Here is a 15,635-nt window from a genome sequence, read left to right as displayed (position 1 = left end):
TTTCCCATGTTTTTTTTCGCCGATAAACGTGTCGAACAAGTGGCCAAATATTTGCCGTGACTGCACTCAAAAATATATTTATATAGAACCTGTTAATTATCGTAATTTGTGTGACTGTAAAATTCTTTGAATATTAATATTTATGAATATAATCTTATCCAAAATGATCTTAATTTATTCGTCATTCTATGTATCTTATATTACATTTTGTATTTTAACATTTTGTTTCATTCATTGTGTTTCTCAAAAACATAGTTTGCAATTATGGGATTCATTTTAATTTGTTTGTAAAAATCTTTAAGAATATTATCCTATAAATAATTATTTAAGGGCGGAAAACAAATATAGAAACATTTTTGTCAAGTGTACTATTATGTTTACAGGTCCGATCTGGGGCGCCTTAGCTTACAGAGCAGCAACTGTGGCAACATTGAGAAGTGGGTCAGCAACTTTCAGTGCCACATGATCATGTGCATCCCTATAAAAAGTGCACTGATGATGCAACTGCAACCGATCGTCAGTTGAACGCCAGTTGAAATGCTTTCCGCAACTGCAGTCACCATTATTTTTGCGACTCTGATCGCTGCAATAATCCTGCCACCGGGAGTTATTTCCAATCCCTTGGATGATGACTCCGTGGACCGACCAAACACCGACTATGCGGCGTTGTTTAAAGCCTTCCTGGACATGGGAAATGCCCTATTCGGAACTTGGACTCCCGCAGGAGCAATTGAGGAGTTCATCAGAATAAGGGAAACCAAAGGTGTTGGATTTTAGGAAATACCACCATCTTTCCACTTTCCACAGATGCGTTGCATAAGTTTTGCATGCATCAATAAACATTTAAACAAGTCGACAGACAGCCAGAGAAAGAGGGTTTCGGGGTGGTGGCGGGTTTAGTGAGGGGTCAGAGACAACAATTTAATTATGCACGCTTCAGTTTTGGCCGTATCACCCATCATTACCACTCTGTCTGGTCTCGTCTATTAGATATTCAGATTTTAGCTTAAGCTAATACCCTGCCAAAAGGGAACTACCTATACACGCTTTCTTTATTTGCAGCTCTTATATAAAAAATAAAACATCCTTGACAATCCAACTTGATCTGTCTTTTTTAATGCCAAAAGGGTTATATTTTTTAACTAAATCATCAGTGTTTTTAATTTGCTTATCTAAAAAAACTGTCTTATTGCTTATTTAAAAATAAATGATTTTCAACTTGGAAATACTATAACATGCTAAAACCTTTACATTGGCTTTTTATTGGCTTTGGGCAGTAAAAGCAAAGCATAATTTTAAAACTTGGAGTTACAAAATTTGCAAATATATTCCTCAAAAAAATATAGAAATATCCAAAACTGACCCAGAGTATTTCCCCACTCGGTGCTTGAACCCCTTCAAACTTCTTCAATTTTTTATATTTTCTAAGTCTTTTGACTGTGTGTTATCTCAAAACATGACACTTCGTATGTTTTCTTTCATTGGCAAATTAGTTATTTTTTGACAAATCCGCTGAAACAAAGACAAAAAGTAAATAAATAGATAAATAAAACCGAATAAAAGCAAACACGGGCTGCCTGCCATTCAGCATTGTCGGACATCGATCAATTTGACTAATCATATTTATTTATATTTCTACCGACGCACAATCCCAAGTCCGGAGTATTTATGCAAACTACCACCTACGAAAACGGCGCTCTTTATGCAATGGACCATAGAATTCAAGCACTTGGCAGTGCCAGCAATTGATTGAATCGGCTGAATGGGATGATAAACGGCCTGCCGCTTTGAATGGGTACAATCAAAATAATCACCTGGCACATTCTTTCAATTATTCATTTATTCGGCATAATAAATGAAGCCAACAATTTGTCTGCGGCAGGCTTCCAAGTGTTTCCTTTGTGCTGCTGCCAAGTGTTTTCTTTCCATAAATTAAGTAATCCGATTGTCGACCGATCGCCAGTCATTCATCGTGCTCCACTATAGCCCGTTGCTATCAAGATTCGGATATATATTTGTCTGATATTCAACCTGCGGCTCGGCACTTTTCGGCGAAGATTCAAAATCTTTACTTCCTGCACGTGTCAAACAAATTATTGAGTCTGCACATCATCATTTGGCCTGCCTTTAATTGCGGGTTATCGTGGCTGTCAAGAAAAAATTTGAGACTAAACTATTATTAAAACCGAATTTGCCAAGCCAATGGCCAAGAACACAATTTACTTCGCTGTGGCTGAGGAAACTTGGGATCAAATAGTTTAGTTTTCAATAGTTGGATCACGTGCCACACACTGAAATAAATCTCTTTTCAATGAGATATCTTCTTTTCTATCAGAAGGGAATAACCGTTTAACCTATAATTATGGTCTATCAAGCTAAAAATAATGGTTTTGTTCTATAAAAAACCACTTAAGGAATGATCGATTGTCTTTTGCTTACGTTTATTTTTTCGATTGGGATCTTTTAATGAAAATGAGTTAATGCTAACACCCAATGTATACATACAAAAAAAGTGGCAAGTAGTACATTTTTTATAATTTAATCAATTAGGAATATTTAAACTGTAGAATGTATTATACGTAGACTTTCACTGTAACTTTGCAGTCAAACTAGTTCAAGTTTGAATTTTGGGAAGGCAAGTTCGAGACATAAAAAGAACATACACAAATATAAAATAATTGTGAATAAGGTGTATTAATATTCCAAAGAAAATATGAACAACGTTATTAAAGTAGTCCTTGTTTTTATGTGCAGACATTTGGCATTTGCCAGATGAAGTTATTCTCCCATTGGACACTAATTATATGCAAATCTGAGCGCATTAAGCCCGCAGAGGAAAGCTCCAATCAAACCCAATCCATCCATTCATTCATCGAGACTTTAATTTGATTATCCGCGGGGAGGGGGGACATTCATACCCAAATTTTCGAGTCGCAATCGGCGACCACTGGGTAACTGGTGACCGGGGAGCAGTGGAACAGTGGATCGGTAATCATCATTAGTTGGCTTCAATCATTTGTTTTCCGCTCAAAACAGTGGGCTTAGCATGCAAATAAGCCGCGAGGAGGAGTCATTCCCACAGAGTCCGAAAAAAGGCGAAGACTGATGGGCGTCGCTTCTAAACGCATGTCAAACATCGCATTACTCAAAATGTTTTCAAAATTATTCGAATAAATCAAAATTAACACACGCACACTTTATAAGATAATCGAATGTGGCTGTGAACAGCCAAGTTTCACTTTCATTCGGAAGAAATTGCCGAGTTTATATGAATGCGTTTAGGGTTTAAACTTTAAAATGATGTAAGAGAATGCCTGATTGGAGGTAGGCATTTCTAAATCAAATTACTTGCATTGATTTGGTTAATTGCTCGGGCCAAATGTGTGTGTGAAGCTCCATTTCCGTAGCCGCCAGATAAATTCCAAAGTTTTGGGACCCCAAAACCCTAACCAAAATCAAAATAATCAAACGCCTATTACATCACATCTACATACTATATATGCAAATGGAGCTGAAGATGCCGGCAAACGGCGTCTGACAAACACATGTTAATTTCCACTCATCTCGGATCTCGGAGGTTCAGTTCGGTTCGGGTATCTTGTTTCTATTTCAGCGTCCCCATTTCTCTCCACCGCTCATATTATTGATTTCTTTTGGCAAGCCAAATTTCATAATCACACGCTACTACTCCGAAGCGCCGCTGCCGGATTATTATCAGCGCCATAAATTAATCAGAGGCGAGAGGGATCTTACGGGTATATGGATCCCCAAATCTCAGAGCCCCATTCCCCATCCCCCAGCCTCGGAGAAATGCATATGCAAATGGAGGCGCAGAGTGCCGGGCTCGAGATCGCTTTGATTTTGCCGGAAAGTGGAGTTTGGCGATCGCGGGGGGCAGAGAAGTCGGGGCAGGTGATGTGCAAGCGAAGCATTAATTTAATTTTATGTATTTATTATGCATTTGCCGGTCACACGTTTATTTTTGTATTTTTCTTTTTGTTTTAATCGCACGATTGCCACAAAAACTAGCCAAATGCCAGTGGAGAAAGTGGAGGAACTGCACCCGGGCCTATCCCATCGCACACTAAATATTACTGAATTTTATAGGACAGCATTCTCTTTGGTCAGTAGAATAATAGAGGGGCAACTACTATTAGGAATTTATTATTCTTTAGATAAGATTTGAGTTCATATTTCCTGTGCCTGATTTTAAAAGCACTAAGAGTTTACATGTGTGATAAATAAGTTAAGTGTCAAACGTGTTACATTTTTAAATTACTTCCGAAGGTCAGAAGAGAATCAAATCTGTAGTTATAGTTTTTCTAAGTCGAGAAAGGAGTACCAAAGGTTTTAAAGATATTTATTTTTTGGGGGATTTGAATGGAATGACCTGACCCCCCATTTCGCACAAACATTTGTCATCGATTAGTCAGCCACATCTGTCGGCACATCATAATCTGATTTGGGCATTTAAACCGTTTACAGTTTGTGACTTGGGATTGCGAAATATGTTTTTTTGTTTTTTGCCAAATTAACAATCGTTTATGTATTTATAAGTTTATGGCCGCCTCTCACCCTTTATCGCCAGCAGTTGATTGTGAATTTAGGAAATATAATTTTCCCTAATTTTTATGATATTTTATGTAACGGAGCTATTGGGGTTTTCTGGCGGTATTACATATTATACCACCTGTCACAAATATTTTCAACGTAGGGCAGGGCATGGAAGGCGGGACCATAAAATAATTTATGGTCGCATAAATCATAGTTTTTAAAGGCGATTGGTTGTCAATAAAAAAGTTTGGGTGTTGCTACTCGACTGGATATATCTGCTGCAAAGTGTAGTTTCCCAAGCCAAACAAACTCTCAGTTCCAACTTTATTTCACTGTTTATTAGTATAATTACATTTTACATAGTTTCATTGAGGGGTCTTTATGGTTTTTATGACATAACATGCTTATTTGTCACATTACAGATAGACAAAACTTAGTGAGTGTGTGGGGTAGGCTTAAGACTAATAAATGTGTTCTCTCATCTTGACTCGTATGCCTTTATTTGGTGTTAATGAACAGATCTTTACGCTTTGTTGTTACTGCGAATACATCTCACTTTAAGATTAATAATTTCAATCAATTTTGTGAAGATTTTGCAAAGCAGACACAAGTCCGGTCCACTTCAGACAATTAGTTTGATGATTACGTTTATGATTGCATACCATTTGGGTCTGCAAAATCTTCTGACAAAATGAACCATTTGTGTGGCGCAAACAATGTGCACGATATCTGTGAGTCTAGTAATTGTGGGAGCTGCTGAAAGCTGCCCTTATCTATACATTTAATACTGGGTTTGACTTCAATTTCAACGGTTACAGTTCGCTGGGGCTTAAGCTTAGGTTAGGATCGCAAATCGCGAGGCAATCATGCACATTGTGGCCGACGCGATTGCTTAGACAAAATACATTTTACATAACGCAACTTAACGCTTAATCAACTGGTGCTGTTTAAGGGCAAACGCATTTAAAACTATTGTACGCGAAATTTCGAATGGTGTGTGTAATGGGAGCGGGATAACATAACTAACATAAAACGGATTCAAAAACAATCAAGAATAATGGGGACAAAACATGACAGATTAAACAACACGATTCATTATTCATAAGGATGTTCAGCTTTTAGCTTTTACACCTGCCAAAAGCTGAACATTTACAAAAATGGCTTATTAAACATTCATAATTATAATTATAACGATTATGTAAATTGTATTTTATAGTGTATGTTTCGACGTGAACGCCTTTTGTGCCATGTCCTGTCAATCTCCAAAATCCAGCAAACTTTGCGTTCAATTTGCAAACTCTTTGCCGTTTTGTCAAATTGAAATATTTGCTGAAAGTTTGGGAAATCGACCATTCATGGGGTATACGACTTTTCGACATTCGCCGATGCTTATGCTTAACACTTATACGTATACTAGTATAATAGATTCATTATTCGACGAGTTTCATCAAGCATATGACCACAAGCGCTTAATGGTTGTCTTGCTTTGAAAAATAAATCAAAAATTTTCTCTCTTTCTTCTCTGACGGCCTGGTTTATCCGTGAATGGATATCCTTCGAATTTAGTCCTGCACCGAGGTTCTCAGAAATTTTGTATTTATTTTTGAAAGCGCTTGCCGCATGCAGCTAAGAGGTATCAATAGTCCTTTGTTCATCAATTCAATTCAAGTGATTATTGAGCTTCAACTTCAACTTTAATCTTAAGTTTAGATACTGCAAACATTTGCATCTGTTCATGATATTGTTGGGTTTCTCATTAAGTCTAGTTATTGTTCGATTCTCAATTTGGATTAACAATGTTGCGGTTCTGTTCAGTGTTCGCTTTTGTTCAATTTCGGTTACAATCAGTTCGTTTCGTTAATCAATTTTCAACAAATAAATAAAATAATAACACCAGTTTGCACAACTTGCACATAAATAAATAAATAGGTATTAACTAATAATTTGCTATTTCAAAAAGTACTGTTTCTTGCATTGCTTCTCTTACTTTTCTCTTTTTTTCTTCTTTTTTGAATTTGCACACAGCTTGGTTTTTGGATTTTGTTTAGGTTTGCTTTGTGGACGGGTATTTTAATTGTTTTTTGCTTTCATCTTGCGTATGTGCAACAACAAAAATTGCAGTTAATAGGGTTTGAAAATAAATTTCAACTGTTTAAGCTTATTTCATGGCATTGTTGAGTCCCAGTTTGCTGAGGATTTTCAATGCATTGCTTGCCGCATCGTTCTGCGACTCCTCGGAGCTCTTGCCAACGCCATGGCAGATCTGTGGTGGGTTCGTGGAGAGCGTCACAATGGTCAGGAACTCGTTGTGATTGCCCTTGGGATAGTCTGAGAAGTTGACCTGAAAAATAAATGTGTTTTTAGAATCGGCCAAATGGGGTCTTTAGCTTTATAGCCTACCTCAAAGTCCAACAGTTTACTAAGATACAGCAGCTGCTCTTTCATGTGCACTCCCACGCTTTGTGTACTGCTCGCACTTTGTGTGGTGCTGCTTTCTGCATTGTTGCTGCTGTTGCCGGTGTTGCTGCTGCCTGTGTTGCTGCTGCCTGTGTTGCTGCTGCTGTTGTCCGTGTTGCCACTATTGCAGGCACCTGCATTGCTGCTGTTGCTGCTGACACCGCTCGTATTGCTGCCGGTTGAGGTATTAAGATCATTCTCACTGGCCACCTCCGTGGCTTGTGAATCGCTGCTGCTACTGTTGCTGGTGTTGCTAGAGTTTTCATTTGTGCTGCCGCTCTCCTCAGCCGCTACCCCCACTTCCTTATTGACCTCCTCCTCTTTGGACTCCACGTTGGCTTTGACCACCACTACTGGTTCTCTCTTTTTCGCTGCTGTAATGGTTAAAATCTGTTGAAAAATATACTATGTCATGATACAAATGGGTCAAGCTCACGTTTTTTGTTCTGGCGCAGTATTAAGATCCCTGGCATGGGACCGACTGGCGTTGAAACCATGGGTACTTCACCCTCTGCAGTTGCCTCCACTGCGGGCGCCGTCACAGCGGACATCGTTGCTGAAGTGCTGCCCTCTTCCGATGACTGTGTTTCGTTGCTTGGGGTGAATTCAACAGCTTCCAGAAGTTCGAAAAGAGCTAAATAAGGCATTTAAGTAAATAGGATTGGCAGGAATTAATTAATATTAGCATACCTTGAGCTGCGTTGCGCTTAGCCAGCTTCTTGCTGTTGCCTGTTCCTCGGGCTGTGCTGCCGCTGGCGGAGACCTCCATGACGAACTCCCGCCGGCGAGCGGTTTCATTACCATTCTTGGCTATCAACTCGAAGATGGGCTCCTTCTCCTTGCGCGTCTGCTGCAATTGAATCAACTTTGTGATGGGATTATCCGCATCGTCCAGGTCTACAAGCTTGTCCTTCGGCGGATTGAGGCGCTTGCGTCTCTCCGGCTTGCCCATTTGAGTGGCACCTTCTGTGCCGGGCACTGCTGATCCCTCTCTGGTTGCTGCCCCACTCTTGCCGGGAGTCTTCACCTTAATCCTCTTCAAAGGCGTCTGTTTTGTGGGCGTTAAGGGTGGCAGCTTGTGCAACTCGGTTAGCATCTTTTCGGCAGCCCGCTTCTTTGATACCTTCTTGCCATTGCCCTCACCTTCGGTGACAATAGAACCCACGATGCAGGCCGTGATGAAGTTCTTCATGTGCGCCGGACCCTCCTCGCGTAAAACCTTGAAATGCACGGTCATGTTTCGCTTGATACCGATCTCGTGCACCTGCGAAATCGGCGACTTCTTGTCGCCCTCGTCCATCGAGTCCTCCAGAGCCTCTTCGGACGCGGAAATGGCCTGTGTCTTGAGCACCTGCAACGCCCTTGCCGCAGCATCATGCTTAGCCTGCTGCAGTGTGCGTCCGATGCCCACGAACTTCTGTTTGCCGACGAACAAGGTGATCTTGCTGGGCGGCGTCGGCACAGGGGGGAATGGACCATTGGGTCCGTGCAGCACATGGGGACCGAGGGGCGGTGGCAGTGCGAAGCGCGACGGAAACTTCGGGGGAAACGGTCGCTGACCGGGACCATGAAAGAAATGCGGATGCATCGGCGGCGACGGAATGGGCACGAATCCATTGCCAAGCCTCTGTCGCAGCGCATAGGCGGGAGGTGGAGGTTGCTGGGGCATTCCTGGTCCCGGCGCTGCTAACAAATGAGCTCCGCCAAACTCCGGCGGCACCATGGGATCCGAAGGAGGAATCTGAGTGGGATCCAGCAAGTAGAAAGTGCGCTGTCCCAATTTCATGGCCAGGGCATTCAACTCAACCGTCGGTGTGATGTGGGTGCGCATCGGACCGCCCTCTTCGCTGCGCCTGATCTTCGGCGGTGGATGCTTGTACGTGGTGTCCTCGATGGCCTTGCTGGCGGCCAAGTGCTGCGCCTTCTTGATCTTGAACCCATCCGCAGAGTACTCCTCGTCGCCCAGCATGAGTGTAACCGTAAAGGTCTTGCAGTGGGCAGGTCCTCGCTCTCCCGTCAACCGATACTGATGCGTAATCTTGTTGTACCTTGCCAGCTCGTTGACGAGGCACATCGGGGTCTTGTCCTTGCCGCCGCGCCCCGAGCTGCTCGTGTCCTCGTTGGGCAGTGTGCCCGAGGCGTCGATGTGCTCCGTGCTGCTGCAGTCGTCCACTGAAGGAGCTGGCTCCTCGATAGACTCCTGTTCCTGAACAGCTTCCTCTTGGTTAACTGGCTCACTGGCTTTGACTATATTGACTATATTGTTGCTGGCGTTATTGTTGATGGTGGCGATGGCGGGAACTGGCGTCTCTGCCACCGTGACCACTTCCTGCACCGCTGCTGGAAGCGGCACCTTCTGATTCCTATACGTATTCTGCAGAATTGCCTTTGGGGCATAGTTGTTGTTGCTGTTAAGGTTGCCGCTGTTGCTGTTGGCATTGCTGGCGTATTGGTTATACTTTGACGGCTTCGCCTGGCTCATGTAATAGTGGGGCGGTGGAGCGGCATAGCTGCCCAGATGGGCGGCCATGTGATGCGGCGGCGGCGGATGCGGGGGCAGTTGGTTGTAGGCGAGGGCAGCCGGATTGTACGCCTGCGGCGGCGGTCCAGGCGGCTGGTTGCCCAGGATACCGTTGCTGCTGCTCAAGTGCTGGTGCTGCTGGCGGATCTTCTGCATCTGGTTGCTGTTGCTGGCGAGGTTGCTGCTGTTGTTGCTGTTGATGTTGCCGTGGTGATAGGCAGCCCCAGCCGCAGCGGCGGCGGCGGCGGCTTGGTTCGACGGCGTCTGCTGCTGCTGCTGCTGAGCGTGGAGATGGTGATGATTCAGACTGCAAAACGGAGGAGAGAGCACGCAAATTGGTTAATCGATGGCCACAAGTAAAAGCTCCTGGGGCGGATGCGCTGGCTTCTGCGGTTAGATCAGCAAACAATGCACGCCAAGAGGATTATAGAGGCCATCGAGACAAAAGTGTACATCGACTGGCGCACGGGAAAAACAAAAACACCAATGAGCGAGGTCCTAAAAGCTCCTTTCCCCTCTCCATCCCACCCCATCCGCCGTGCTGTGTTGTTGTGCCTGCGGAATCGCAGACAACAGCGGCGAGGCCGAACAATGGGCGAAATCCTAACAAAGCACAAAAGCCGCATTCTCTTACGCATCGTGTCATTTTTCGCCAACTGTCAGTTTCAATTGAGACGCACCTACTGCGACACCCAGCTCCCTACCCATCTCCTCAATATCCTCGCAATCGGGGGTAGGACAACACTCAAACGCATTTACCTACAGCCTCATACATTTCACAAGACGGAGAAATATTTTCGGCAATTTATAATCGCTAAATCAGTTCGGGAACAAGCCTTCAAATTAACATTGATATGGGCAATTTGTGATTAGCATCAGTTGATATGCGAGGATATAAAAATGTTCTAGGTAATAAGGGAAAGCTAATTAATTGGATCGTGTTGGATTTAATGGGGACTTTTCTGCGGATAACATTCTTTCCAAGATTGTTACTAACAAGTATAAATATGATCAGCATGATACCATTTTAATATATTGGATATATCAAAGATTCACTTGCCACTTTTAAACGTAATCCGCAAAATAACTATAAATTTTCACCTTTCACTTGCAAATTCTATGGGTAAATAGATTTGATTCCTGATCTTACATAAATTAAGATCGCATTTTATAACTATCCAGTTTTATTGCTGGCCAATTTCAATTCTATGGCTACAGTCTTTCTGCGTATTTCACCTCTCACTTGGCACTGATGAAAGTGTTTCATGGTCGTTGGGAAATCGTACGTTAAAGTACGTTAGAATCTGGGATCGCCAGCGAACTTCAAGTTTAATATAACCGTCGGTAAATTCCGGTGCGACCCGATCCGAGCGGCAGGCAAAACGCAACTGAAGGCGGAACGGGATGAGAAGTTCACTGAGAGTTTGGCAAAACATATGATCGCAGACAAAACGAGCAGCCTGAACTCCTAGAGGCCGAGTCTAAGGATCCTCGCAAACGTCAAGGATAATTGCAGCGCAGTCGGCAGAGCAAACCCGTTATCATCATCAAGCGGAAGTCATGCTGAGCGCGAAAGAACAAAGAGCCACTGAAATTATAATTTATGAGTTGAGAAAATGGGATGATGAGTCTCACACCGATTGTCAGTGACAGGAATTAACATAATTGCCGCAACGCATAAAGCACAGACAAGCTGGCGAGCCAAGGCTTCTGAGGCTTCTCCCTGAGATCCATCAGAGACAGGGAGCTGCCTGTTCCTTTCTTGAGATCCACGGTATCCTCTTGGTGAGATCCAACCGAGCGAGGAAATTGCGACCCTTTTACAAAGAAATGGTAACTTCCTATTGAGCCATTTCCTGTGATATAAATTATCTAGGTTGTTGTACTCTCTCTTGTTTTTAAAGGTTTAGCTCAACAATTTGAATTTATTTTGTATCTTGAATTAAATTCATAAGAAGTGCGAAGTTATGAAATTATTAACTCAAGAAATCTAACTGAGCGTAGTAATTCCTTTTTACTTAGGGGATGTTTATTCTCCCTGAATTCTAACCGATTAATGGAGGCAGATCCTTAATAGATCTTCTGGTTTTTCCTAAGCTCCAACAGATCCAATTGGCTGCATTCCTTGCAACTAAGCCACGGAAACATTATGTTTGTAGAAATAATACCTGATAGTTAATTATGTTTTGAACAAACTCCATCCTCTTAAAGATGCAACTAAAGGAAACACTTATATTAATAGGACCTGATATTTCAGTGGGTGATGTAGCTCACACTTCTGATTGATCAACAAATATGCAACTGAACACCACTATTCCTTACCGTGCATGAAGATGGTCGCGATGTGGAAGCTGCTGTGGCGCCTGTTGCTGCTGCAGACTTTGGGCCAGGTGCTGCTCCATGCCCGGATGCAGTTGCATGTGGCCGTGGCTGTGACTGTGGCTGTGATGGTGGGCGGCCCGGATGTGGGGCGCTGGCCGGGCAGCATGAACGTTGTGCTGCATTTTGGAGCCGTAACCTTTGTTGCAGCTGCAAGGATAGAAGAATCATGGATGAGACATAGGTTGGCATAAGCAATGTTTTCCCTATCCGCACAAAAGGCCTGGAGGTGTCTCTTTGTGCGGCGATTGTACGCAAACAAGTTGCAACTGCAGAATGCAAATGCAAAAGGGGAATGCAACTAAAGCGACGACAACGGCCTAAATCAAATTGTGACAGGCGGCGGGCAGAAGGGTTCACTGATGTACTTGGTTCACTGCCAAGCAACCACTCCTTGTTGCACTTTTCTGGTTCTTCTTTCGCGTTGCGGGTAGTTTTATGTTTTGGTGAAATCGGATAAAATGCAGCTGCAGTGCGCAGAATTCAGGTTCCGTGCATTGCATCGCATTGCATTGCATTGCAGGGGGTTCAAGGACCCAGATCCGTGCATTCCGTAACCCCATTCCCTTCGAGAAACGAGAGTGGCATAACGATCTGCAGTCGCAACTCACCTTCTTTCGTTCCCAAAATGATTTTCTCGCTCGCAGAAGTCACGGCAAAATCACATCAACTTATTGCAAAAACTCCGATTTATCGGATATATCCATATAGGGCATATGTTGGCGGTAGGCCTCGATCGCGTGCGCAACTTAAAAACACTTTACAACTACTTTAACACTTAAATTAAATTGATAAACCTATTTTGCACTGTGGCTGCGGATGAAACTCGAAAAATAATGGCTTGTGGGCGAGCGGGAAGCGGGGAGGGTTGCGTTCGACGGTGTTGGAAAGCGCGCGCGCAGAACGGCCAGGGCTGGACCGCAAGGATTTTGGTATTTTTGTGATATCGAAAGCGATAACTTTAATGGTCACCCCAATAACACTTAAAGTATCCTTGTAACTAATTGCTATATTTTCCTGCTTAGTTTAACTAATTATATTTAACATCTGCACTAAATATAATAAATAATAAATATAACTACGGAAATATTAAATTAATCATTAGCGTAAAAAAGCTACGTTGAACGATTGCAATGCAACGACGAAAAACAGATCTTTAACGGAAATACAAACACACAAAATATTTTAAATGTATGTCGGTTGTAATAAAATACAGGGTATATTAGGCCGCGTCATACAAAATTTCCATTTTAAATCGATAACAAATCAGACAGTACATATTTTAGTATTTTATAGTTTTAAAAATGTGTTATTTTTGGGCGCCCAAGCCTGCGGTAACATTGCGGAATTACATATAAAATAAAAGCTTATTTTGTTTTACAGAATTACCGCAATAAAGCCACTCTAACTATGCTGTTATGGATATATTTAGATTGCCTGACTCCTTACATATTCCGGGAATTCCGCAGGAAACCCTCAAGATCGCGGGTGCAGGTTGATGGTGACGCCACCTCTTCTGTTCAATTGTTTTGATGATGTTTTGAAAGTGACTCATCCGCCGGCTGTTTTCACTTTTCTTGTGGCCCCGAACCGCATTTAAGGCATTCCGGTGTAGACAGCGGACCAGAAAACAAGTATACGCAATTCCGCGATTACGCAGCACACGCACACCCACAATCTCAAAATGTTCGACTTCAATTTGGAATTTGCGCGAGGAGGCGCCCGTTTCACCACGGAACTGTTCCAGCTTTTGGCGACTGGTGGGCTGAAGGACAATGTGGTCTTCTCTCCCTTCTCCATCCAATCGTGCATTGCCTTGGCCTTCGCCGGATCGCAGGGAGAAACTGCCGACGAGATCGCCAAGGCCCTGCACTTTGTGTCCAACTTCCCGCCAGAGGTGGCCCAGACTTTCCAGTTCGTCTTCGAAAAGTATCGCAACAGCAGCCTGCTCAGCGTGGCCAACAAGCTGTACGTGCAGGAGGGTAAGCAGCTGAAGCCGGACTACCAGGCGGCCATCAAGGAGCAGTACCTCTCGGAGGCGGAGTCCATCAACTTTGCCCTCAGCGATGCCGCCGCCCAGGCCATCAATGCCTGGGTGAATGCCAAGACGCAGGGCAAGATCACAGAGCTCGTCAGCGCGGACTCCTTCTCGGACAACACGCGGCTGGTCCTGCTCAATGCCCTCCACTTCAAGGGCAGCTGGGCGCACAAGTTCAGCGAGGAGCGCACCGAGGAGGATGACTTCTGGGTGGGCGAGGAGGAGCAGGTCAAGATCAACTACATGAACCAGAAGGCCAAGTTTAACTACGGTTACTTTGAGGACCTGGGCTGCACCGCCCTGGAGATGCCCTACCAGGACTCGGATTTGTCCATGTTTGTGTTGCTGCCGCAGGAGCGGACGGGCCTGTACGACCTGGCCGCTAAGCTCAAGACCGTCAATCTGGTGGATCTGGCCGACAAGATGACCGTGGAGGAGGTCCATGTCAAGTTCCCCAAGTTCAAGGTGGATTACTCCCTGGAATTGGCCGAAAAACTGAAGCAGGTAAGGCAGTTAACGATTATTGATCGGGAAACCCTGTCCCCAAATATTTGTATTATATAAACCATGAAGTACTGCCCAATTGACGCAAAGCCCGCTCTGAACTATGAAGTACAGAGAAATTTTCTGTGGCCCCTGCCATTATTTTACCAAGTTAAACCCAATTTATGGTCAACTTTCGTTTTTACATATTTGACATAGTTCCTTGACCGAGTTTTATGATAAATGGCTTCCTTATAAGTCAAGTTGCGTGTATGGGGTGAAATAATGACCTATTTTTAGCAGTAGACCACTAAATTCCTTTGCTAATCATGCTTTATAAAACTAGAAATAGTCTTTTAGACGACACGTTGCAGCACTGCAAACCGCCCCGAATATATTTATTGACTTCTTATCTTAAATATTCCCCTGATTGTGATGTATGTATTATTTTTAGTAGCTTATCGCAGCTAAGGTGACTAAGATAAGCAAAATGGGCGACCATTTTGTGGTGACATTTTCTGGTTCGTGTTAAAGATCATGTATCAGCCCATAAATTAAAGAATTTTAGTTGCAGTCGGATGTGACACACCTATGTGACACCGACCTATCTTATCAATCACAAACCCTTGAGCGGCTATGACCTCATTTTTTATTTACCCGGCACTTGTTTATTTGTACTTTCAGCTGGGCATCACGAAAATGTTCACTGATGGAGCCGAGTTCAACAATCTGTTGGAATCCCCGGAGGGCATCTTCGTGTCCAAGGTGCTGCACAAGGCCACCATCGAGGTGAACGAGGAGGGTACGGAGGCGGCGGCTGCCACTGGCATGATCATGATGACCCGCATGATGACCTTCCCCCTGCAGTTCCAGGCGGACCGGCCATTCCTCTACGTCATCTGGAACAAGAAGAACATCCTCTTCGCCGGAGCCTTCGTGAAGGCGGCTTAGAAGCTCAACTCTCACTCTCTTTTCTGTTGTTTGTATTGTTTTTATCAAAAAGTATTTTTAAATAAATAAGCGATCCATGTCAGCAATGTTTTTTTATTGGGCAGCAACAAATTTGGAATTTAATCTTTCTGAAAATCGCAAGGCCAAAAATTTAAAAGGAACACCTGTTTAAAATGTGATAAATAAACAATTAAAAATATCGATTTGCATCTTTTAAATAGCTTCTGTCATAATGTTGTCATTGAGTAATGG

General features: G+C 43.4%; 3 protein-coding genes across 3 annotated transcripts; 2 read left to right on the top strand and 1 right to left on the bottom strand.

Moving 5' to 3' along the window:
• Positions 1–537: 537 nt before the first annotated feature.
• LOC108049320 lies at positions 538–777 on the top strand. The gene has a single exon (XM_017130462.1). It carries the CDS (start codon positions 538–540, stop codon positions 775–777), a length of 240 nt encoding a protein of 79 aa, XP_016985951.1.
• A 4,093-nt stretch (positions 778–4,870) lies between these two features.
• Positions 4,871–12,774, bottom strand: LOC108049351 (maternal effect protein staufen). Its single transcript, XM_017130495.1, has 6 exons — positions 12,523–12,774; positions 11,855–12,061; positions 7,702–9,839; positions 7,448–7,645; positions 6,955–7,385; positions 4,871–6,895 (listed from the first exon to the last, which is right to left on the bottom strand). The coding sequence occupies exons 2-6, from the start codon at positions 12,034–12,036 to the stop codon at positions 6,713–6,715; spliced, it is 3,132 nt and encodes a 1,043-aa protein (XP_016985984.1). The 5' UTR covers positions 12,037–12,061; positions 12,523–12,774; the 3' UTR covers positions 4,871–6,712.
• A 718-nt stretch (positions 12,775–13,492) lies between these two features.
• LOC108049364 (leukocyte elastase inhibitor) lies at positions 13,493–15,465 on the top strand. Its single transcript, XM_017130519.2, has 2 exons — positions 13,493–14,453; positions 15,117–15,465. The coding sequence occupies exons 1-2, from the start codon at positions 13,596–13,598 to the stop codon at positions 15,381–15,383; spliced, it is 1,125 nt and encodes a 374-aa protein (XP_016986008.1). The 5' UTR covers positions 13,493–13,595; the 3' UTR covers positions 15,384–15,465.
• The last annotated feature ends 170 nt before the right edge of the window (positions 15,466–15,635 follow it).

The sequence above is a fragment of the Drosophila rhopaloa genome, unplaced genomic scaffold (assembly GCF_018152115.1).
Source record: "Drosophila rhopaloa isolate 14029-0021.01 unplaced genomic scaffold, ASM1815211v1 contig_115, whole genome shotgun sequence".
NCBI lineage: Eukaryota > Metazoa > Arthropoda > Insecta > Diptera > Drosophilidae > Drosophila > Drosophila rhopaloa.
The sequence above is the reverse complement of the archived record's forward strand: the minus strand, read 5'-3'. Positions and strand labels throughout refer to the sequence as shown.